General features: G+C 33.5%; 1 protein-coding gene across 1 annotated transcript; it reads right to left on the reverse strand.

Annotated features, from left to right (window-relative positions):
• Positions 1-141: 141 nt before the first annotated feature.
• Positions 142-13855, reverse strand: LOC147077128 (uncharacterized). Its single transcript, XM_085941002.1, has 4 exons — positions 13612-13855; positions 12246-12401; positions 8974-9837; positions 142-201 (listed from the first exon to the last, which is right to left on the reverse strand). Exons 1-4 carry the CDS (start codon positions 13786-13788, stop codon positions 142-144), a joined length of 1257 nt encoding a protein of 418 aa, XP_085797128.1. The 5' UTR covers positions 13789-13855.
• Positions 13856-25679: the final 11824 nt, after the last annotated feature.

Below are 25679 nucleotides of genomic sequence, written 5' to 3' on the forward strand. Positions count from 1 at the left end.
CGAAAATGGAATTTGAATGTCGAGTAGATAGGTAGATAGATATCTGTATTCAAAAACTCTGAAAAAAAGCGATCATAGGTACCTATAAGTCACGGTTCCCTGCGTGAGATAATATAATGGACACAAAATCTTACATGGCTATTAAGCGCGAACCAAATTGAGGTGCATGTAATGGTGCATGACGCCTATTGCCACGGGCTGCTGCGAAGGACAAACTCATTAGTCAATAGAGCCAAATACCAACAGTACATTTATGTCTTAATTAAACTATAGGTACACTGAATACAGTGACGTCCCTAGACAAAATGCCGCCCCTAGGCAGCGCTAAATTGCCGCCCCATTTTTATACAGTATTTTTTGTCATCCTTACATCACCCCAATGTTTAAGAAATGTATTGTATGGATACATTACTAACAATATATAATATACCACTAAATCCAATTTAAATGCCATCTCCACTTCAATAATCAATATTGTGAGTCCACGGTTTCAGATACATTAAAAAATACACCTGACAACTTTCAAAACACGCAAGCTAGGTATATACATATGTATCTATTTATAATTCTAATATAATTCTGCTGGCCATCAAGGACGTGACGTCCAAGGTCAACAGAAGTAAACTAAACATCGCGAAACCGACAAAAAAATACAGTCCTGTTAAACCTTGTAGGTATGTTACTTAATACATTTTCTTTCCAACGAGTGAGCTGATTTTTTTAATCGAATGATATTTTCGTTATTAGGTACTAAGTTTAGGTACCTATTTCTTTATAATATACCTAATGATTCTCCTTGATTTGCCACCCTTCAAGTAACTGCCCCCCTAAGTGACGCTCAATCTGCCTACCCCCACGGGACGTCACTGACTGAATAAAACTTGATAAGTGGCTTACTAATTATCTTACTTATTGATAAAAATTAAATTGTTAGTACCTTAGGTTTCTATAAACTGAAATCATGACAACGACTGACAAACACTTAGGTGATGTGAACAATAGTCTTGCATCTCTTTGAGAAGTTTGGGTAAGTCAGGTTGTATGTTGTTGTTTTTAAAAAGACGACTTCCCAATTTACTCTGGCTAAAGTTCATGCTTGAAAAAGATTGTTCGCATAAATGCCGTTTAGGGAAAAACAGCAAAAGTTTTTGAACTGATCATATTATGTCCATATTATTGTACCTTGTTATGCAGAAGATTTACGTACTCACTCTGCATTTAAACTAAAAAATCGTTTAATTGGCGATGTTTAAGAAAATTAGCTATAATTATTCGTGGGTCGGGATGTGAAGTCAGATAAGTCACAAATTGTCATTTTGAGATATAGCAAAAACAAAATTCAAAAAATTCCCTACATTCCCCTAATAGTTATGTTTTTTTATGAGTAGCAAATCAAAGTAAGTACATGTAATTGGCTTTCAATTAAATGTCATAGAAGTATTCTAACTATTTTGTTTCATTAAAACTTAATTGGTTTAAAAAAGGGATTTGACATATCCAAAGAGATTGGACTTATCTGGATTTGCACAAATAATGATTGACTTACCTACCTTACTACGCATGAATAATATTATTATGTTTCCATAGTAAATCCGACTATTATTAGCAATAAAACACACATTTTATACATAAATCTTATTGGTTTATTGAGCAAAATATATAAAATTAAAATCAGCATTTTTATAACTTTTTTTTTAAACTTTTAAAATTTCACTATTCCCGGTTCATGTTTATGAATTCAAGCCACTTAACATCTCTCCAAACAAACTTATTCCCATCTGTGTCTATTTTTCTAAGTTGCAAAGGTCCTTTTAATCGATCCGAGTAGTTAAAAAAATCTGCACGAGTCATTTCAGTGACTTTAAAAGGTTTTTTTTTTTGCAGCCTCGCACATTAATTTCGCCCAATCATGAGGTTGTTCGATCATTCCACCAAATGTCTTTTTCTTCTTCTAAATTATGCGATGGTCACTATCGCACTCCATATTATGTGTGTGGCCAGAGACTAGAAATTTGTGATCAATTTTGTTTAAAGTCTCAGAATGTTTCACTGCTATCATATTGTATCCCCTCGGTTAAGTATTTGAACAGGCATGAAGCGATATCGTTAGCTCGTTAGCTTCTCTATCAGCAAGAGCCTCATGCCATATCAAAAGTGATACATTCAATTTCTCTATTTTCTTTAGCCAAAATCATATCACGTTTAAGATAACGTTGAGCCTTTTCTGCTAAGGCAAGCTGCGTATCATGCTTTGCTTTAAGATCTATCCTTTTATCTTGGTCCATTTCATTCACAACTTGAATTTTGAGTTTGTCGCATAGATTACAAGTAACTTGTCCTCCTCAGATTAAACGAAGTGTAAAAAATTCTTTTAAATGAAGCAACACTATTATCTACTGCGTTTTCTTTTTCCTCGTCTTTATATAGTTCAAATAACTTTGCCAAAGTAATTTCCGGAGGTAAAAACTTTGCCTCGGTAGATTCTCTACAGTAATGCGATTGATATACAGGAATCTGTTTTATAAATTTTATAACGGACTGCGTTGCTGTAAGTGGCAGTTTATTAAATCCTCCCTGGTTGATTCCTCGCTGATCTTTGAGCGGACCAAGTGAAGAACATTTTGTAAGGTACGTGTGAACTGTGCCAGCAGAAATTTGTAATGTCTGACAAAACATCGGACGACAGACTACAGACGAACCCAGTGTGTATGTTCGCGTTTGAATTTTTAGATATTGATCGTGCCATTTCAACCATGCGTCGTCCTCGGCTATCCATTTTTATAAGACTACAATAAAGTACACTTTCTTGTAGACGAGCACAAATATCTGAAGATATTATCTATTAAAAAATAACAATAGCGACAAAACGTAACACAACCGTCGCTAAAAAACTTTGACGCGAATGACAATGCTTTATTGGCGGGAGCGCAACTGTCAAATTACATAGAAATTACGTGTATAATGACGTGACCATGTAGAGAATCACGGGTCTGCAGTATGCGTTTATGCCGCCTAGCTAGGCTTCAACAGATTGCGTTTTATGTTGTATTTGAAACTGATTGAAATGCAGTAAGCGATCAACTATCTTTGGTTGTTTTCTGTGTAACATGTGTTTCAATATATTCTATCAACAATACTAATGCTGAAAATAGACAATAGGCTTGGTCATTTTATGCAGATTTAATAAAATGAATATTTGCTTATAAAATTAAATGTAGAATATGATCAACTGACTTTGACTGTTTTATGCAGAATTCAAAATCATCCATATTTTATCGTAATAGTAACTAGAGTGGTGTGATTGTTTTCTGCTGATCACACAAGTGTCCGACTTGTATGATCAGCAGAATATTTCTATAGTACTTTATTTCAAGAATAATTTTTTTGCGGCTTGAAAATTTTCAGCAGAACGTAGAGAAAACCCTCTCGCATCTGATCTATATCATAACTCATTTATTTTATTTTTTGTGGACTGGCTACTTTCTGCATAACTACGTCCACATAGCAATATCCCTGGTAATTATCAAATCCATGCACTGTCAAATAATTTAACATCCATAGCTGTCGTTTGTAAAAGGCCGGGGAAATTTCAACAGCTGGTGTGTGCAACAGCGCATGTCAAATGTTACAATTTGGCAAGAGGGATCTTGCAAGCTGTACTCTTTATCACAACTCTTAGCTGAATATGCAGTCAGCTTCGTCATGATGCTCTTTCAATTCCTCACATTTCTTCTTTTTTTTTTTTGGCCAAACAAACATTTTATGATTTTACTTATTTATTAATCATGGTTTTACTTATTTATTAACAAATAAAAATTTACATACTATTGTCCGGCAACTTCATCTTGGCTACGTGGCAAAACTGTGAACTACAATCGAACTTCCGGTTTCAAATAAGGAACGCCCCCAAATTATTCATTACATTTTTGACAGTCGTATTGGAGGCATCTATCTATTTACGTAATTTGAAGCTTTTTTATTCAAAAGATGTCTAAAACAAGACGAAGTGATGTTCGAAATATTATTAGTAAACTTTTGATGTATTGTGAAAGAAGAAAAAGAGTTGCATTTAAAAGGCGAGCCTATACAATACTTAATCAAGCCCATATCACGGGTGGTGGCTATGTCAGGTATGTCAAAATTCATTGTTGTAATACTAGAAATATTTCCCCAAATACTGGGAATTATGTGTGTTTATTATATAGTTGTGTGTATCGTAATATGTTTTATTAATATTTTTAGACGTATTATAATTAAGTATAAATAATCATTTAAGTACACTGGCAGAGATGTAAAATTTACAAAAATGCTTAAAATTATATAGATACTTATACGAAGTGTATCATTAATTTACAGGAATATCCCCAAGGACAGTTTCGAGAATCAAGAAAGAAATGACTACAGCGAGTGCCTCCTCGTAACGCCTGGAAAAAAACGCCGTGGGAAAAATAAGATTGCATTGGACAGTATGGACTTATGTACCATACGTCAAAAAGTGCAGGAGTTTTATACTGTCCGCAAACAAGTTCCGGTGCTGCGAACCTTACTGGTTTCTTTAAGAGAGTGCATGGACTTTCAAGGGAGCAAAGAATTTTTACGGCGATGGTTACATAAGCTAGGGTTTAAATTTATAAAAAGCCTTTCTAAAAGAAATGTTATCATAGAGCAGGGGTTCCCAACCTTTTTGTACTCTAGAGCACATTCTAAAATATCGGTAGGGTGGCGGGCACCACCTATTTTTAATCGACAAACTCCTTCCATAACTTCTCATTTTTCCATAATTTATTTTCTTATATTCATAATTTATTAATAAATAATAAACAAAAATGTTTCAAAATAATAAAACTATTATTCAAATTCCATACACACGGAGAAATGTATTTACAAAACGTAAACAAAGAAAACAAAAAACACAAATACAAAGAAAACATTTTATAAAAAAATAGAATATCAATATGTCAATGTGATCTTTGGCATTGCATATCATTGGCCAGTGCCTCATAATTAGGAGAGTATGACGACAATCCTGTTACAAACAATCATAAAGATGCTCATCGGTGAGTCGAGATCTATATCTTGATTTTATTTTATTAAGTTCATGTTTGAAAACAATGATTCGCATAAATATGTCGAACCGAAAAATGATTCAATTTTATATGCCGCTTTTTTCACAAATGGGAACTTTTCTCTGTCCACTGTATTCCAAAAGTCCTCTGATATTAAAGATTTAAGTAAAATATCATTCTTAAGCTCCAAAATTTCTAACTCTAGTTCTTCTGTCTTACCTTGAACAAAATCTGCAATACATGCGGCCATTTCCATTACATTTATTTGGCAAGTAAAAGGATTGATACAGAAGGAAACAATTGGCTCGATATCTGTAAACTGCAAAAATCTCTCTTTAAATTGTTTTTTTAACACTTGAAGATGCTTAATAAATAATGACACGTTTAATTCATTGTTACCTAGCATTTTATTCATATGTGTGAAATGCACGAGAGCGTGAAAATTCTGTCTCTGTCGAATAGTGGCGGGCACATACGAATCGTTCCGCGGGCGCCATGGTGCCCGCGGGCACGGGGTTGGGAACCCCTGTCATAGAGAGACACGACATAGTTGCGTGGAGAGGTAGATATTTCAACACTATGTGATATAATCGACTTGGTGATAATCGTCCTGTGTCCTATGTAGATGAAACATACGTGCACGCATCCTATGTTATGAATAAATGTTGGCATAGTGATGATATTAGAGGAGTTTTGAAACCGGAATCCGCTGGTCCTCGATTATGCATAATACATGTTGGGAGTGAAAATGGGTTTAATAATAATGGATTGGTAGTATTTAAACCTAAATCAAAATCTGGAGACTACCATGACGATATGAATACAGCTAATTTTAAACAATGGGTGGAAACACGCCTTGTTCCAAACATTCCCACAAATTCTATAATAGTTATCGATAATGCCCCTTACCATAGCGTTAAAATAAATAAACCGCCAACTATGGCCAATAAAAAAAGCGTTATGAAAGAATGGCTGAAAGAAAATAATATTATATTCGAAGAAAATATGGTTAAAATTAAATTAAAAGAAATAATTGATAGAAATAAACCACCGCCAAAGTATTTATTCGACGAGCTGACAAAGAAAAAGGCTCAACAGTAGATCGTCTACCACCGTACCACTGTGATCTTAACCCAATAGAATTTATGTGGTCACTTGTGAAAAGAAGAATTGCAAGTAATAATGTTGATTACCGAGCAGCTGACATGCAGAGGCTAACAGAAGATGCTTTTGGAACGATCACACCGGACGATTGGAAAAAACAATGTGATCACACAATACATTTGGAAGAGGATTATATGGTAAAAGATATATGTTGTGAGACTACGAGTGACCAAAGTTTAGTTTTTAGTGTCGATTTTGATAGCAGTAGTGAAAGTGAATTAGTATCGAGTGATGGCGAAGCCAATATGTCTGGTATAGAATACCTCACATGATGATTGGTTTAATCAATTTTTAATGTCGTGTCCTTGGAAATGTACTTTTAAAAGTTGTGTTGATGACCTTACATAATAATGATGTTATCAATTATCTTAATCTTATTTGTATTTACGGTTAGTTAATTAGTTGTCCTTGTACTTTTAAACTGATAAGTAGGTACATATTGTTTTAAAATTTATAATGTTAGGTGGATATAATTTAATTTACTTATAGAAAAATATTTTCACAGCAGGTATGTGTTTCTACAACAATTTTACTAAAAATACGATTTTAAGTAGTCATTTTTAAATTATAAAAAATGTAATTAGGTCATCAATATAATATTGAATATGTTATATCTTTCACTTCTACTTATTTAGTCATAATTTGTGTTCTCCTAATTATTTAATTCATAAATACCTGCAGCAATATTATCAGTTAATGTGGGTTCAATGATAGATTTCTTCCAAATTCAATAATAAATTACGCTGTATTAATTAACCAAATAAATAGTAATGAGGTGAAATTATATGAAATATTTTTTCTATTGATACTTATCGAACAATAATTAGACTTATAAATTAATTACTTACTGATAATAGAATTGATATAAATTTAAAACCTAATTTCGCAGGATTTGTTTTCTCAAAAAATGACAACACTGAGAAATATTCTATACGCGACACATGCGACTTCCTGTTGTCGCCTTATTAATGTTGTCGTACAGTAGGTACATAGTTATTTATAAAAGCAATAACATTGTTATATAAATGAATTCCATGCTTCATCTTTCGTACTTTTGATTTTTCTATAAATTCATGCCCGCCTTGCATTCACACCTCGACACACGGGTCTTTACCTAAAATAAACATTCGACAGCTAATCAAGAAATTCAACTAATTGTTTATTAAACCGCTTGTTTGTGAGATCAGGGTTATATTTAGGACTATACAAATTTGACAATTATTAGCACAGGGAGAAGCCCAAGTGCTGAAGTGTGACAATGAGTCATTCTGTGTTTTTTGAGAGTACAGATTTCCAGAAATCTTTTAAAACACACATACCATTGATGTGGTTTTCACCAGTATGTCGCATTCTATGTATTTTAAGATTACCAATTTGCAGAAATATTATAAAATACCAATAGCATTGATGTGATTTTTCACCACGTGTCATTTTATGCCTTTATGTGATTAAAATTTGGATGTATTTTTTTTAACACACATCACATTGATGTAGTTTTTCGTCAGTTTTTGCCATTTTATGTTTTTTTAGAGTATTAATAACAAGAAATCCAAAAAAAAACACACATCGGATTAATGAGGTTTTTCAGCAGTATGATGTGTCATTTTATGTCTTTTGTGACTACCAATTTGATTGAATTTTTTAGAGCACACATCTCATTGATGTGGTTTTTCACCAGCATGTGTCATTTTATGTCTTTTGAAATCACCAATTTGCTTGAATTTTTTAGAACACACATCGCATTGATGTGGTTTTTCACCAACATGTGTCATTTTATGTTCTTTGAGATGACCGGTTTGCAGAAATTTTTAAAACACACTTCGCATTGATGTGGTTTTTCAGCAGTATGTGTCATTTTATGTCTTGTGATATCACCAATTCGCTCAATTTTTTTAAGACATATATCGCATTGATGAGGTTTTTCAGCAGTATGTGTCATTTTATGTGTTTTGAGATGACAGATTTGCAGAAATTTTTTAGAGCACATATCGCATTGATGTGGTCTTTCACCATTATGTGTCATTTTATGTATTTTGAGAGAACCAATTTGATTGAATTTTTTAGAGCACACATCGCATTGATGTGGTTTTTCACCAGTATGCGTCATTTTGTGTTTTTTTAGAGTATCGATTAGCAGAAATCTTTTAAAACACACATCGCATTGATGTGGTTTTTCACCAGTATGTATCAATTTATGTTTTTTGAGATCACCGGTTTGCAGAAATCTTTTAAAACACACATTGCATTGATGTGGTTTTTCACCAGTATGCGTCATTTTATGTCTTTTGAGATGACTGATTAGCAGAAATTTTTTAAAACATATAACGCATTGATGTGATTTTTCACCAGTATGCGTCATTTTGTGTATTTTTAGAGTACCGATTCGCAGAAATCTTTTAAAACACACATTACATTGATGTGGTTTTTCACCAGTATGTGTCATTTTGTGTATTTTGAGATGACTGATTTTCAGAAATCTTTTAAAACACACATTGCATTGATGTGGTTTTTCACCAGTATGTGTCATTTTATGTTTTTTGAGACAACCGCTTTGATAGAATTTTTTAGAGCACACATCGCATTGATGTGGTTTTTCACCAGTATGTGTCATTTTATGTTTTTTGAGACAACCGCTTTGATAGAATTTTTTAGAGCACAAATCACATTGATGTGGTTTTTCACCAGTATGCGTCATTTTATGTACTTTGAGATTACCGATTTGCAGAAATTTTTTAAAACACACTTCGCATTGATGAGATTTTTCAGCAGTATGTGTCATTTTATGTTGTTTGAGATGATCGATTCGCAGGAATTTTTTAGAGCACACATCGCATTGATGTGGTTTTTCACCAGTATGCGTCATTTTATGTACTTTGAGATGCCAGATTTGCAGAAATTTTTTAAAACACACTTCGCATTGATGATATTTTTCAGCAGTATGTGTCATTTTATGTTTTTTGAGATGATCGATTAGCAGAAATCTTTTAAAACACACATCGCATTGATGTGGTTTTTCACCAGTATGTATCAATTTATGTTTTTTGAGATAACCGGTTTGCAGAAATCTTTTAAAACACACATTGCATTGATGTGTTTTTTCACCAGTATGCGTCATTTTATGTTCTTTGAGATGACCGATTTTCAGAAATCTTTTAAAACACACAATGCATTGATGTGGTTTTTCACCTACCATCTTGTGACTAACACGCTTAATTTTATGTGAGCGATCATTCGATTGATATAGTTTTTCCTTTGTATGAGTCTTATCTGATTTAAAATGCTGAGACTTCATGCATGAAATGTAGTGACTATTCAGATGATTTACAGATTCAAACACTCCACAACAATCATTGCAAATAAAGTTATGTGGAAAATATGTAACTCTTCTCAAATTAATTCGAACCACCTTTGGCAAGTATAAATTCTGAACTTCTTTTTTTAAGTTCTGTTCGTCGATAGTTATCTCTGAATGCTGTATCATCATATTTTTGATTTTATCGGTTGCTTGTGTTATGTTGTTAGTGGCCAGGTCATTGTTAAGTGTATCTTTACTAACGATGTCCAGTGGATTACTGTGACGTGCTGTGAAACATTGCCGTGTAGAAATCTGTAAAAAAAGGTTGGTTCATTTAATTCAAAATTAATATATAAAAATATGATTGTGTTCCTTAATGTTGCATAAATACTATATTGTGTTGATTGCTATAAATAATGGGGTTTTTTTTAAGATTGAAAAAATAGAACCAATCTGTGATACTGCGCTCACTAGAAATTTATGATGATCATACTAGTGCAACGCTACCAAATTATGAAAATTTACTTTAAAAAACAGACGTCAATTCGCGAAACTTATAATCCCATTTGATTGCAAAATTGCGTTCTGCGAAGAGGCTCATTTTTGCATAACGGGTTAATTAACACTCCCGTAGCTGTGAGGTTGCTACTATTACACAGTTGGTAATTGACACGGCCACAAAATGCAGGCCTTCAGCTAGCATTTTTTGTGACGATTTTATGACGTCACAAGTGTTTGGGTCCAACCGTTGATGTCGATTATACACCAAAGTACGGGGCCTACCTCGAGACAAAGCTAAAAGAAACATGTGATAAGTCCTATAGTTCAGTCTAAGAGACTTACAGCGACTCAGAGTGAACTGTGGATGATTTTTTTTTAGGCTGACCAAATGGTCTTTGTAAGAAAAAAAAAATATTTAAAAGTCTACAATATAAGGTTAGAAATAAACAATTTTATGTAAACAACTTAAGCGATATCATTAGCTAAATGCTGTAAACTAAAGCTAATTTATAACTGTATCCTTTGCATTATGTAAAATTATTCTGCGTGTGTGATATTTTGAAACCGCGCGACAAAAAAATGTAAGAGTTCAAACCGCTATGAGATAAAGGGAGAAGCCTCTTTAATAAATACATCCATGCGAGTGAGCGAGCCACTCCTCGGAGTAGAATTAACTTATGAAAATACTTTAATTAATTAAAATATGATATCGGATAATGTTGTAAAGAAAATCAAATGCTTAGATATTGTAAGTATTGGCTGCGTAGACCTAATGTAAATAATAAAATAGTAATTTTGGTCGTAATAAAGTACGTGCGTATTTAGTACATACTTATATAGTGAATAAATAGAAATATAATTATAAGATTATCTACATTACATATTAATTTTTGCAAAAATAAATATACGCACAAAAATTCATGAGTAGGTGAAGGATTAAAATATGTAATAATCTCTGGTTAGAAAATAAAATCAATAACGTGATTATCTATTTTTGGGCAATGTAAAATTTAATAAAAATGGTAACATTTGTATAGAATACGAGTGGCTGAATGTGAATACATTTCCGATCAATGGGCGACTAGTATAAAATCAAACGTAAATGTCCTCATATAACTGAAATATAGTTCGCCATAAATGTTGTCATTTTTCCTCTGTACCCCTCGGACAGCGTCCAGGCTACTGAGTTAAAATTTTTAATAAAAGAACGGGAAAAAATTGTTCGCAGGCAAAGATCGTGTCAATCCCTCTGCGGAGAAAAAGTTGAAAATATTCACTTGGGAAGAAAAGCCGAGATTTAGCCGCATAAATGCATTTATTTGTTTTTCGTGAGAAAGCCCTTGCCACGATTAGACTTCGAAAGGCATTTAAAGTGTAAAGATATCGTAATTGCTTCGATTATCCCGCGTTTATTATTCAAATAAAATATTTTTTTGTTAGTCGGTACCTACGTGTTAATTTATTTATTTAATACTGGGTCGAGAATCAAAATTATTACCCTCAATTGGGACGCAGATCAAAAAGGTTAAGAAACGGTAATCTATCGGACTAAAGACATGATTTCAATTTCAATTTAATTTTTTTCAATTACTTATAATTTATTTATTTTTTAATATAGTGTGGATATTACAAATTATAGGTTTAATATGTTCACAAGATGACATGAAACATTATTATAAAGATGAAAAAATAAATCAAAAGCGATAAAAATGAAAATATAAAAGGAGAAATTATTATAAACATACAAAAGCAGTGAAAATACAAGTATACATCAATAGAAGTTTAAAGAAGTACACAGAGTTTGCTAAAGAGACCTTATTTTAAAAATTTATTTAATAGCGTCAACCTAAACTCACTTACGCAAGTGGAATATATCAACACCCGAATCAATTTGGTTAAACATAGTTATCGCCCCTCGCAATTGCCATTTATTATCAGTGGCAGGTTGGTTCTTCACCTTAGGAGAATAAACAACTGATGCTCTCTATTTCTAAAATACTTATCAGGGGCACAGGTAAGCACTGCCCAGAGTGACAGAGATCTCCTTATACCTCGTATAAGTACAAAAAATATGTAGCTTGTTAAAGATCTCTTATAAATAAATTGCAGACTGCAGTATGTTAGCAACTAAGTAAGTCAGTTAGATGAATCCACGGATGGTATCCATACAACCTCGAGTAAAGGAGTCTCAAGAATTTCTTCAAATTGAACGTATGTACCTGATGAATTGGTCTGTAATCTGAATGCGAGCATCCCGGTTGAGGATCTTCAGCGTAGAATGGTTGCAATATAATATCTTCAGTAAACTCTCGCTTGATTTCGACTGATGGAAGGTAAATCTCATGTTTACTATCAGTGAGGCCTATGACAGGGAACTGTAAGTAACAAAATTTATTCAAGAAAACAATACATTGTGGACATAGCAAATCTAAATTAAAGACGTACACAACATGAGATATACATTATAACAAATATTACCCTCACAAGAGAGAAGATAATATAGAAAATAATAACAAAAAAATTAAATAAAATAAAAACATACTTATGTATAATAATTTTACAATATTCGTTTAAAAGTTCAAAATGTGCTACGGGATGGGATCATCAGTCTGATTACATTTAAAACACCAAGAAAAACGACGTTACACACTTTTTTCCGTAGCGGAAGTTTACCGCGATGTCACGTAATAGTACACGACATGCACCATAATATATTTCGTGCTTTACTGATCACATTTTTGACATAGGTATCGACTATAAACAGCTGTCAAATTACCTACTGACTGAAAAACATTGTATCTATGTTAAATTATTGTTCTACTATGGTTTGATCGATGCAATGTCTCTTTATCAACAACAGGTTATTTTACTACGGCCATCCGCTAACGTGAATACTTAAAAAAGACGAGACTGAAACTCCAGTATTTAGCTAATGTATTTCAATGGCGGCTCGCTGACCTAAAGACTGGAATCTCTCAGTTTCAAAACGTCCGCGACAGAAACCCAAGAGACGCGACTTGCTAGTCTCCCAGTCTCTCAGTTTCCGGTCACCCATAAAACAGTGGTACCAATATCAGTAGATTCGATAAAAAAATATATTTCGTTACAAAAATTCGTAGCACTGAACTGAACTAAACAAGCAATAACAAGTCAAGACGTCAAAAATAAAATTTGGGCGAACCGATTTTTAGTTTAAAATATGTGGCAGATGTTGAGAATACTCCTGCCTGTACAATTACAGGCCGCCAGAATATTACCGTAAAGATATTACGGAAAAAGCTTAGAATGAAGTAGGAAATATAATGGGTTTGACAGTTTGAGGTTATGAGATTATTAGGTTTCAGTAGCGCCGTGTGCGAAGCCAGTTTGTCAGATTTCAGTTTCTTCGTGAGCTGATGGCCTTAGTATTAGGTATATCTGTTAGTCAACTGATTTCGTAAATTTGAAGGAAAAACGTTTTTTGTTCCATCCGGTTATAAGAGAATATATCCCAACAATAGAACACTACGTTTAAAAATTTACTGCACATTTGTCGACAAAATTATAAATATCCGTGCCTAAACAAAATATTAGGAATCCACTTACCCCTTTTAAGGGGACACATTTGCTGTCGTCTTCGATATTTTCCTGTTTGACTGTCACGTCAAATCGACCCTCGCTTTTGAAGTCATTTATGTCTTTCCATTGGTATGCAGCGTCTTTGCTTAACTCCGCCGTTTCGTCAGACAATATTTCATCTATTGTTTCGGTTTTTATATCCATTTTATGGTGTATTTGATATCAAAAAGCAGTAAATACCTTCACGACCTCAGACCACGTGTTTTATTCGCAAGACTCTATGGTTTTCTGGCTTTGACCATAGACATTTGGACTGCGATCACAATTTATAAATGTCTATGCTGTGTGGGGAACTTTTTATAAAACCACGAAAACATGACAATAAAAATAGTAAACTAAGCAGGTACCTACCTACCTACCACTTTAAGCTATTTTTCTCACTTTAAATGTTCTGATTAGGTAACTACCTAATAACTAATGTTATAAAACAAACTTACCCAATGATTGTGATCGACAATAAATAATTCTCTTTAAGTCTTTCAGACAAAGACTTAATTAATTAGCAATTATCTGGTCCTAACTAATACCTAATTAATATATATATATGCAGGGCTTTTTTTTCCATTTAACGCGGTGGAACGGCGTTCCGGCACCTTTTTTCACGGTTTTATTTCAAAATCAATTAAACGAAAAAATATTTGCGCTTAAGTAATTACAATAATAATTCTTAAAAATGATAAAATAAGGTACAGGTGGAAGCCATTTTGAATGTTGGCGTGTTAGTGTTAGTGAAGTAACCGTATAGTTTAAATAGCAAACATGCGTATGTAACTAGCTTCATACGTATGCTGCGTATTATGATTTTGACAGTTTGACGTTTATCGCATGGCAGCATCTGCGTATATTGTTATTTACGTTTGTTTAGTCAGTTTGTGTTACGATTACGTGTTGTGCAACTATTTTATATATTATTTAGTGCAACCCCAAGTTTAAATATGAAAAAAATTTCCTGTTACTTCTCAACCACCGGCAGCGGCGCCGATTCCGCAAATAAAAAGCTTAAAACAGAAACGATGACAGAAGATATGGAAATATCGGTACATGTAGATGTTCCTGAATCATCTCTAGCTGATCTCGGGGATCAAGGTCGAACTCAAAACGATTGGCCAGACTGCTGGTCATTAGATCAAAAAAACGATATTTGCTCAAAAAACGAATGGTTGAACGTACACAAAATGAAACTTGGCTGCACAATTTGCAGAAACGTTGGAACTCTTGGAACTGAAACGACAATGGGAATGAAAATATCCAAAGAATGGGCCAATAATGAAATCACGTATTCTGGGAAAGAGAGGAAGCTACAATTGGGGTCACTTCGAAAAAAAATTTTCGATCACAGAGGATCTATTGCACACAAAGCAGCGTTAAAAATCATTTCTGAAGCCAAAAAAAAGCAGATTGAAAATACTTTTTTAAAATCGTTATCTCGCGAAAAAGTAATAACAGCAAACATTTTTCGAACTGCATATAAAGTAGCTAAGGAAAATCAATCATTCAATATGTTTGAAAGTGAAATTAATCTCCAAGAACTAAATGGGATCGAAATGGGTCATATTCTCCATTCCACTAACGCATGTGTTAACATTGTAAATCATATATGTGATGAAATGAGAAAAAATGTTTTCAAAGAAATTGTTCAATCGAAAAATATAATTTCTTTGATAATTGATGAGTCTACCACCATAAGCCAAAAAACCACCCTCATTGTGTATGTTCGATGCTGTGTCGAAAGTGTTGGAATGAATTCACCAATTAATTTGTTTTTGGATTTGATTGAACTTAAAGACGTAACGGCAAAAGGAATATTTGAATCATTACTCCAATCTCTTGATTTATATGGGATGACAGAAGAATATTTAAAAAAATATTTAGTTTCGGTTGCATGCGACGGCGCTGCTGTGATGTTAGGTTCTAAAAATGGAGTGAAAAAATTGCTGACAGAAAAATTTCCTTCAATTATAGTTTGGCATTGTACTAATCACAGATTAGAATTATCAGTAAGTGATGTTGTAAAAAAAAATTCAGGGATCAATAGATTCAAATCATTTATTGATAAACTTTATGTTTTATACCACGCGTCGCCGAAAAATAATAGAGAGTTGCATTTATGTGCAGAATCACTAGGCGTTGAGGTACTGAAAATCGGAAGAGTTTTAAGTACCCGATGGGTGGCATCTAGTTTTCGTTCAGTTTCGGCTGTGTGGAATAATTATGAATCCCTTGTGCGTCATTTTGAAGAAGCGATGAATGACCCTACAAGAGATAAAAATGACAAGTGTACTTACAGTGGCTTAAATAACAAAATAACATCAACAGCATTTTTATTGGATCTAGCATTGATGTGCGACGCTCTCCAAGAATTGTCGGAACTTAGTTTGGACCTACAAAATCGCAATGTGAACCTTTACATTGCAAATCGAAAAATAAATGAACTCGTTCAAGTTTTTGAAGAAAGAAAACAGAATTTTGGACCCTATTATAAATGTGCTGCAGCTGCTATAAGCAATCTGCATTTTCGTGGAGTTTTACTTCACGAAAAAGTTTCTAAAAATGATCCTCCTATTGATCCGAAAATATTTTATTCCACGTTGAAAACGTCAATTGAAAAAAGGCTGCTAGATAATAAAGATGTTGAGTTTGCACTTTGGGCTCGCGTACTTGACCAAAAATATTGGCCTGAAGACATTGATAATCGGTTGACATTTGGAGAGATGGAAATTAGAAACATTTCGATCAGGCTACAACTAGATGAACGAGAAATGATTCGTGGATTTCGCGAATACATTCTCGAAAAGACATATTCTGAAAAACTCTTGCGTTTGGTATATGCTCTGAATTCTATTCCCATTTCTTCAAGTGAATGTGAACGGGGGTTTTCGCAAATGAATCTTATTATTACCCCAACAAGAGCTTCGTTAAACACTAAAACAGTTTCGGCACTCTTGTTCATCAAACTCGTGGGACCACCCTTGACACTTTTCGATCCTTCAAAATATGTTGATAGGTGGTTACTTAAAGGAAGACATTCGGCCTTAGACTCTAACACTAAGAAAAGGAATCGAGATGATGTATCAGACGAGAATTGGAAAAAACTTTGGAAATCACTCTAAACTTTTATTCAAGTTCATAAATAAATACATTACATATGTATTTACAATTATATTTTAAAGTTAGTCTTATTTAGTCTTATTTGTACAATATATTTCAAATATAATGTATGTATTTTATTGTTTCTGTAGCTTTGTTTTGACTAAAATAAAAAATTATCGTAAAAATCAACCTTTTTTTGTTCGCTTCGTGGCATAGCTCCTTTAAATTTCATTTAAGTGACATTTGAATATAATTTTATTTAGTAAAAAGCTTGACATGAAGTTAGTTCCGGCACCTTTTTTTTTAAAAAAAGCCCTGTATATATGAATTAATAATATATGCTATGCATTTTAATATATTTTTTTTAAATTTTGGACTCGCTGCCATTCATTTCGGAGAGAGAACGTCTAGCAGGGAACACGTCAATTTGTTTCTTGATGGCGACGGGGGTATTAATTCTTAAATCGTATAAAAATGAATAAAAACGACACCCATTTACTTGAAAAAGAAAAGATGTCAATGAATATATTTTTTATTGTTACTGATAGAACAATAAAGAAAATATTAAATGGACGTTTGATGGATTTATATGACAAAATATATTTCGTTTAGCTTGCGTCATTTGCACACGCGACCCGCAATCCGCGCATCGCCTAGCCACGATCTTTTTAGACCGTGCCACAACTGAGGTATAGCCTTAAAGGAAGCCAGGCGAGAACCGCGCTAATTTTCATTGCCGAATTTCGCAAAATTCGTGAATTTTAATGTAAAATGTAATGAGGCCGACGAAACCGGTTCAGAATAAACAAAAGTGAAATAAGTACCTACCTCCGATAAAAAAATCGTTTTCTGAAATTGAATTAACAAAGCTTTTTGTTATTTATATGTTTTATTTTATTGATTGTCGTTTCACAAAACGCAAAGATTATCTGCCAATTTTACGAAAATGGAATTTGAATGTCGAGTAGATAGGTAGATAGATATCTGTATTCAAAAATTCTGAAAAAAGCGATCATAGGTACCTATAAGTCACGGTTCCCTGCGTGAGATAATATAATGGACACAAAATCTTACATGGCTATTAAGCGCGAACCAAATTGAGGTGCATGTAATGGTGCATGACGCCTATTGCCACGGGCTGCTGCGAAGGACAAACTCATTAGTCAATAGAGCCAAATACCAACAGTACATTTATGTCTTAATTAAACTATAGGTACACTGAATACAGTGACGTCCCTAGACAAAATGCCGCCCCTAGGCAGCGCTAAATTGCCGCCCCATTTTTATACTGTATTTTTTGTCATCCTTACATCACCTCAATGTTTAAGAAATGTATTGTATGGATACATTACTAACAATATATAATATACCACTAAATCCAATTTAAATGCCATCTCCACTTCAATAATCAATATTGTGAGTCCACGGTTTCAGATACATTAAAAAATACACCTGACAACTTTCAAAACACGCAAGCTAGGTATATACATATGTATCTACTTATAATTCTAATATAATTCTGCTGGCCATCAAGGACGTGACGTCCAAGGTCAACAGAAGTAAACTAAACATCGCGAAACCGACAAAAAAATACAGTCCTGTTAAACCTTGTAGGTATGTTACTTAATACATTTTCTTTCCAACGAGTGAGCTGATTTTTTTAATCGAATGATATTTTCGTTATTAGGTACTAAGTTTAGGTACCTATTTCTTTATAATATAGGTACCTAATGATTCTCCTCGATTTGCCACCCTTCAAGTAACTGCCCCCCTAAGTGACGCTCAATCTGCCTACCCCCACGGGACGTCACTGACTGAATAAAACTTGATAAGTGGCTTACTAATTATCTTACTTATTGATAAAAATTAAATTGTTAGTACCTTAGGTTTCTATAAACTGAAATCATGACAATGACTGACAAACACTTAGGTGATGTGAACAATAGTCTTGCATCTCTTTGAGAAGTTTGGGTAAGTCAGGTTGTATGTTGTTGTTTTTAAAAAGACGACTTCCCAATTTACTCTGGCTAAAGTTCATGCTTGAAAAAGATTGTTCGCATAAATGCCGTTTAGGGAAAAACAGCAAAAGTTTTTGGACTGATCATATTATGTCCATATTATTGTACCTTGTTATGCAGAAGATTTACGTACTCACTCTGCATTTAAACTAAAAAATCGTTTAATTGGCGATGTTTAAGAAAATTAGCTATAATTATTCGTGGGTCGGGATGTGAAGTCAGATAAGTCACAAATTGTCATTTTGAGATATAGCAAAAACAAAATTCAAAAAATTCCCTACATTACCCTAATAGTTATGTTTTTTTTATGAGTAGCAAATCAAAGTAAGTACATGTAATTGGCTTTCAATTAAATGTCATAGAAGTATTCTAACTATTTTGTTTCATTAAAACTTAATTGGTTTAAAAAAGGGATTTGACTTATCCAAAGAGATTGGACTTATCTGGATTTGCACAAATAATGATTGACTTACCTACCTTACTACGCATGAATAATATTATAATGTTTCCATAGTAAATCCGACTATTATTAGCAATAAAACACACATTTTATACATAAATCTTATTGGTTTATTGAGCAAAATATATAAAATTAAAATCAGCATTTTTATAACTTTTTTTAAAACTTTTAAAATTTCACTATTCCCGGTTCATGTTTATTGAATTGAAGCCACTTAACATCTCTCCAAACAAACTTATTCCCATCTGTGTCTATTTTTCTAAGTTGCAAAGGTCCTTTTAATCGATCCGAGTAGTTAAAAAAATCTGCACGAGTCATTTCAGTGACTTTAAAAAGATTTTTTTTTTGCAGCCTCGCACATTAATTTCGCCCAATCATGAGGTTGTTCGATCATTCCACCAAATGTCTTTTTCTTCTTCTAAATTATGCGATGGTCACTATCGCACTCCATATTATGTGTGTGGCCAGAGACTAGAAATTTGTGATCAATTTTGTTTAAAGTCTCAGAATGTTTCACTGCTATCATGTATCCCCTCGGTTAAGTATTTGAACAGGCATGAAGCGATATCGTTAGCTCGTTAGCTTCTCTATCAGCAAAAGCCTCATGCCATATCAAAAGTGATACATTCAATTTCTCTATTTTCTTTAGCCAAAATCATATCACGTTTAAGATAACGTTGAGCCTTTTCTGCTAAGGCAAGCTGCGTATCATGCTTTGCTTTAAGATCTATTCTTTTATCTTGGTCCATTTCATTCACAACTTGAATTTTGAGTTTGTCGCATAGATTCAGTGACGTCCCGTGGGGGTAGGCAGATTGAGCGTCGCTTGGGGGCGGCAGATACTCGAAGGGCGGCAAATCGAGGAGAATTATTTGGTATTATATAGAAATAGCTACCTATATTAGTTATATTATAACCAGAGCGTTGGAGATGTTTTTTCCGGATGTTTTTTTTTATCCAGTACTTACTAGAGTACATATTATAGTATGATGTCACCACGCTTCGCGAGAAATTTTTGTTTTATTTTTGACTGCTCGGTTTCGTATACAAATGCCAATAAAAAATATTTTTACTACTCTTGGCACGTAGACACATTAAGAATAATACTACATGTAAAATACCAAAAACCTTAATAAATCAGTCATAATATAATAATATAATGTCATTTACTCAGATTAAAGAGTTCCATTCATAACAGTGATATTATGTAGGTATACGCGCAAAAGCCGTCGCGCCATGTTTCAATACCTACCTCAGTCGCGCCGAACAAGCGACGTAGGTAGGTATTGAAACAAAATAATATTACCTATATAGATTTCAACGTTGGTGAGGAAACAAGGAAAATTATGGTAGAGATTGATAGGTAGGTACATACTTCCGTATTTTTTAATTTATCCAAATATTTTTGCCAGTCACTCCCGAGATATAAAAGTTGCCTGATGTACCTATTGCAAAATAGATATTCATAATCATTATTAATCCATTGACATTTGTCATAATCAATTAGTATTCGTGCATATAATAGTATTTACATTAAGTACCAGCTAATTGTAATAAAAATGTACACTATTAGGTACCTACCTAGATTATATCGTATTTATCGTGCTGTGAATAACAATACCCTCTTTTTAAGTCATTTTCTTGTAAACATATTTTGTGCTGATAATAATGTGGATTTGGGTATTTTATTTCAATCATCAACGGTTGAGTGTTGAGACTATTAATTAATAGTGTATTTATGATTAAAAATAGGTTTATATTAAATAAATAATGAGGAAAATTATTGTGTTTACCTAATGTAGGGTACAATAATAGCATAGAAAAAATGGTGTAAAAATATTACGTCTGCGTAGGTATTACTAAATGGTACAGACCAAATGTGTCAGACATATCAACCAAATGGCATCTCAGACTCTGGTGATTTGGGTAAGTGTTTAACTAATATTATATTTATTCGCTTATTTATTTATTAATATATTAATTTAATATTTTATGATTCAGCTTAGTGGTAGGTATATATTTTGTTAGTAATGTATCCATCCATACCATGCCCCCCACAAGGGGAGGCTGACAGGGCTCTAGCCTGGGTCCCGGGCTCGATAAGTGAAATAGACACATATCACAAATTTGCTCTAATAGCAAAAAATTCACCTGCGGCGCTATTTTCTTCAATAATAGTAATATTTAAAATTATGTGGTTGTACAATACAATTTATAATTGTGTAGCGATACTCAAATACTCCATAATTCAAATGGGTGTATTAAAATATACAAAAAAACACTAAATATACACATCAATTTTAACGCGTACACCATTTGGAAAACATTACTGTAGAGCGTCACACTGCCGTTATCCTTAGTGATAGGTAGGGGGGCTGCCAAAGATCCTAGCCTGGGGGGCCGCTTCAGGATGCGGGGGCCATGCTTCATGCAACACATTTCTTAGATATTGGAGTAATGAAAGGATGATAAAAAAAAATAGGGCGGCATTTTGACGCTGCCTAGGGGCGGCATTTTGTCTAGGGACGTCACTGCATAGATTACAAGTAACTTGTCCTCCTCAGATTAAACGAAGTGTAAAAAATTCTTTTAAATGAAGCAACACTTATCTACTGCGTTTTCTTTTTCCTCGTCTTTATATAGTTCAAATAACTTTGCCAAAGTAATTTCCGGAGGTAAAAACTTTGCCTCGGTAGATTCTCTACAGTAATGCGATTGATATACAGGAATCTGTTTTATAAATTTTATAACGGACTGCGTTGCTGTAAGTGGCAGTTTATTAAATCCTCTGACAAGGCCCCAAAATGTAGGCCCTCAGCCGGCATTTTTCCTTAATAAATTAGTGACGTCACAACTTTTCGATCCGATCGTGAATGTCGATTTTATTTGAAAAATACGTGCCCAATCTCTAAACAAAGCTATAGTTATTGTGTATTGAGTCCCGTAGTGCAGTCTGAGTGACATATAGCCCCTCAGAATGAACTACGGATGAATTTTTTTCAAGGGGACCAAATGGTCTTATAAGGTGGAATGTAAGTAATTGAAATGTATAGGATTAAGGTTAAAAATAGATAATAAATTGTAAACGACTTTTGAGATATCATTTGCTAAACATTGTAAATAAATGTCCATTTCTATTTAATCTGATTTTGAATTATATAAAAATAAATTTTATTTTTCTAAATTAAGTCGCGATGTTTTCGCCGCGGCCAAAGTCAAATGCCTTAAATAAATAAATTATGATATCAAATATTGTCGTAATTAAAATCTAATGATTACGTTTTGTAAGTACTGATTACGCACACTTAATTTAAATAATAAATTAATATTTCGAATCGTAATAAAAAGGGTACCAATTTAAGTACCTACTTTTGTAAAAGTTAAATGAAGGAATTTCGAAAATGGAAATTCTGATAATGTAAGTCTGAGGACTCGGTTGCTCTCTTAATTTACGAATAAAAATTATTCTTTAGATCTGTCAATTAACCTCGACAGATCAATATTAAATTACCCAAAATAGGTAATTTTCAAACTCAATAAATAAAGACTTGTCATAGAAATTTTGATTGAAACTAATGTTATACCTTTAAGTTGAAGTGTTCCATAAATATAATTGAATAAATTTTAATCGCAACCCTTTCCGGCTATCCGTAATTAGCCCGCAAAAGTTCTGCATAAAAGAAACGGACAACTGCGATTTCTGCCAGTCTTATTATATCCATGTTCTTGGACGGTGATTTTAATGACTCACGTCTTTGTTACGTATTATTTTTAGCGAAAATATTTTCATTTTTCCTTTCCGTTAGCTCGATAAACGAACTAACAGATATTTGGACAATTTGTGTCAAAAGCCCTATAAGGACTTTCACGATTGTTATTAAACTTGTACCGCCTATAGGTATTAATTAATTATATATTTTTATTCTATTGAATGATCATAATTTTCCGGAAAAGCCGGGAAATAAACAGCTTTTCTATGATTGGTCCGAAACTCTGGCCATTAGCTCTGTGGAGGAGGTAGAACGATCTCCCATTGGTCCATATTTCGAATGACGTCAAAATCTCGGGTTTTTCCCGCCGGGAGTCTATATAACGGTCCGCACTTTATGTACAGCCAGTCGTCGGTTTTTCAGTATTCCCGGGAGATTGTGCCCGGAGGCGATCTGAATTCGCTTAGTTTTTGGATATTTCTCCGATATTCATTCGTTTACGAAGATTACGTCTGACGTGTCGCGAGTTGAAACGTCATCGTGAACGACACGTGGCTCGAGCTGTCAGATGATATAGTAAACATATCGTCATAGTACACGTCATCTATTCGCGATCTATTATATATATAAAAGGAGCATAGTTTCTTAAAGTATACGGTCGGCGACTCTTAGTTATAAGTGTGTAATCGTACATTAATTAAACATAAAACAATTATAATTGATTAACTTTATTTAATAATTAATTTAAATAAGAGTATAAAATAATTATGTAATTATTCGAAATTAAACTAAAGTGTATGATTGTCGATTATAATTAATTAAGAAAAGAAATTAAATTTGTTATCGAGAATAATTTAATAAATAATTTGAATTGAATTACTAAAAGGAGTTTTCATTTTTATTTTGAAAAACAACCAACGAAACATTTCGTGAAAAGCATCTAATACTAAGAGAAGTGACAGATAGTCAGCTGTCTTTGACGCTTACGTAAACATTTACGAAAATAAGTTCGATCTGAAAGACTATCGGATAATTAATGATCTAGGTGCTAACCTATCACTAGGTAGTGGTCCTAAATAATATAAAGTTAAATAATAATGATCAAGTGCATTCCAAAGGTGTCAATCGAGAACTTTAGTTGATCACCCTCTCCCCGAATAGTATCGAGCTAGCCAAACAAAGGTTCTTAATCGGTCCGAGGGCAGGACCGGTTGCAGATAGAGTACCTTTAGGACTATTCCCGGACCGGGGTGAACGTCACCTCCCTGGTTGATTCCTCGCTGATCTTTGAGCGGACCAAGTGAAGAACATTTTGTAAGGTACGTGTGAACTGTGCCAGCAGAAATTTGTAATGTCTGACAAAACATCGGACGACAGACTACAGACGAACCCAGTGTGTATGTTCGCGTTTGAATTTTTAGATATTGATCGTGCCATTTCAACCATGCGTCGTCCTCGGCTATCCATTTTTATAAGACTACAATAAAGTACACTTTCTTGTAGACGAGCACAAATATCTGAAGATATCTATTAAAAAATAACAATAGCGACAAAACGTAACACAACCGTCGCTAAAAAACTTTGACGCGAATGACAATGCTTTATTGGCGGGAGCGCAACTGTCAAATTACATAGAAATTACGTGTATAATGACGTGACCATGTAGAGAATCACGGGTCTGCAGTATGCGTTTATGCCGCCTAGCTAGGCTTCAACAGATTGCGTTTTATGTTGTATTTGAAACTGATTGAAATGCAGTAAGCGATCAACTATCTTTGGTTGTTTTCTGTGTAACATGTGTTTCAATATATTCTATCAACAATACTAATGCTGAAAATAGACAATAGGCTTGGTCATTTTATGCAGATTTAATAAAATGAATATTTGCTTATAAAATTAAATGTAGAATATGATCAACTGACTTTGACTGTTTTAAACAGAATTCAAAATCATCCATATTTTATCGTAATAGTAACTAGAGTGGTGTGATTGTTTTCTGCTGATCACACAAGTGTCCGACTTGTATGATAAGCAGAATATTTCTATAGTACTTTATTTCAAGAATAATTTTTTTGCGGCTTGAAAATTTTCAGCAGAACGTAGAGAAAACCTTCTCGCATCTGATCTATATCATAACTCATTTATTTAATTTTTTGTGGACTGGCTACTTTCTGCATAACTACGTCCACATAGCAATATCCCTGGTAATTATCAAATCCATGCACTGTCAAATAATTTAACATCCATAGCTGTCGTTTGTAAAAGGCCGGGGAACTTTCAACAGCTGGTGTGGGCAGACATTGCTGCATGTCAAATGTTACAATTTGGCAAGAGGGATCTTGCAAGCTGTACTCTTTATCACAACTCTTAGCTGAATATGCAGTCAGCTTCGTCATGATGCTCTTTCAATTCCTCACATTTCTTCTTCTTTTTTTCATTTTTGGCAAGTATCCTTATTTGGCCATAACAAACATTTTATGATTTTACTTATTTATTAATCATGGTTTTACTTATTTATTAACAAATAAAAATTTACATACTATTGTCCGGCAACTTCATCTTGGCTACGTGGCAAAACTGTGAACTACAATCGAACTTCCGGTTTCAAATAAGGAACGCCCCCAAATTATTCATTACATTTTTGACAGTCGTATTGGAGGCATCTATCTATTTACGTAATTTGAAGCTTTTTTATTCAAAAGATGTCTAAAACAAGACGAAGTGATGTTCGAAATATTATTAGTAAACTTTTGATGT

This window comes from Rhyacophila brunnea, unplaced genomic scaffold (assembly GCF_057557595.1).
Source record: "Rhyacophila brunnea isolate RB1 unplaced genomic scaffold, BYU_Rbru_1.0 scaffold_13, whole genome shotgun sequence".
NCBI lineage: Eukaryota > Metazoa > Arthropoda > Insecta > Trichoptera > Rhyacophilidae > Rhyacophila > Rhyacophila brunnea.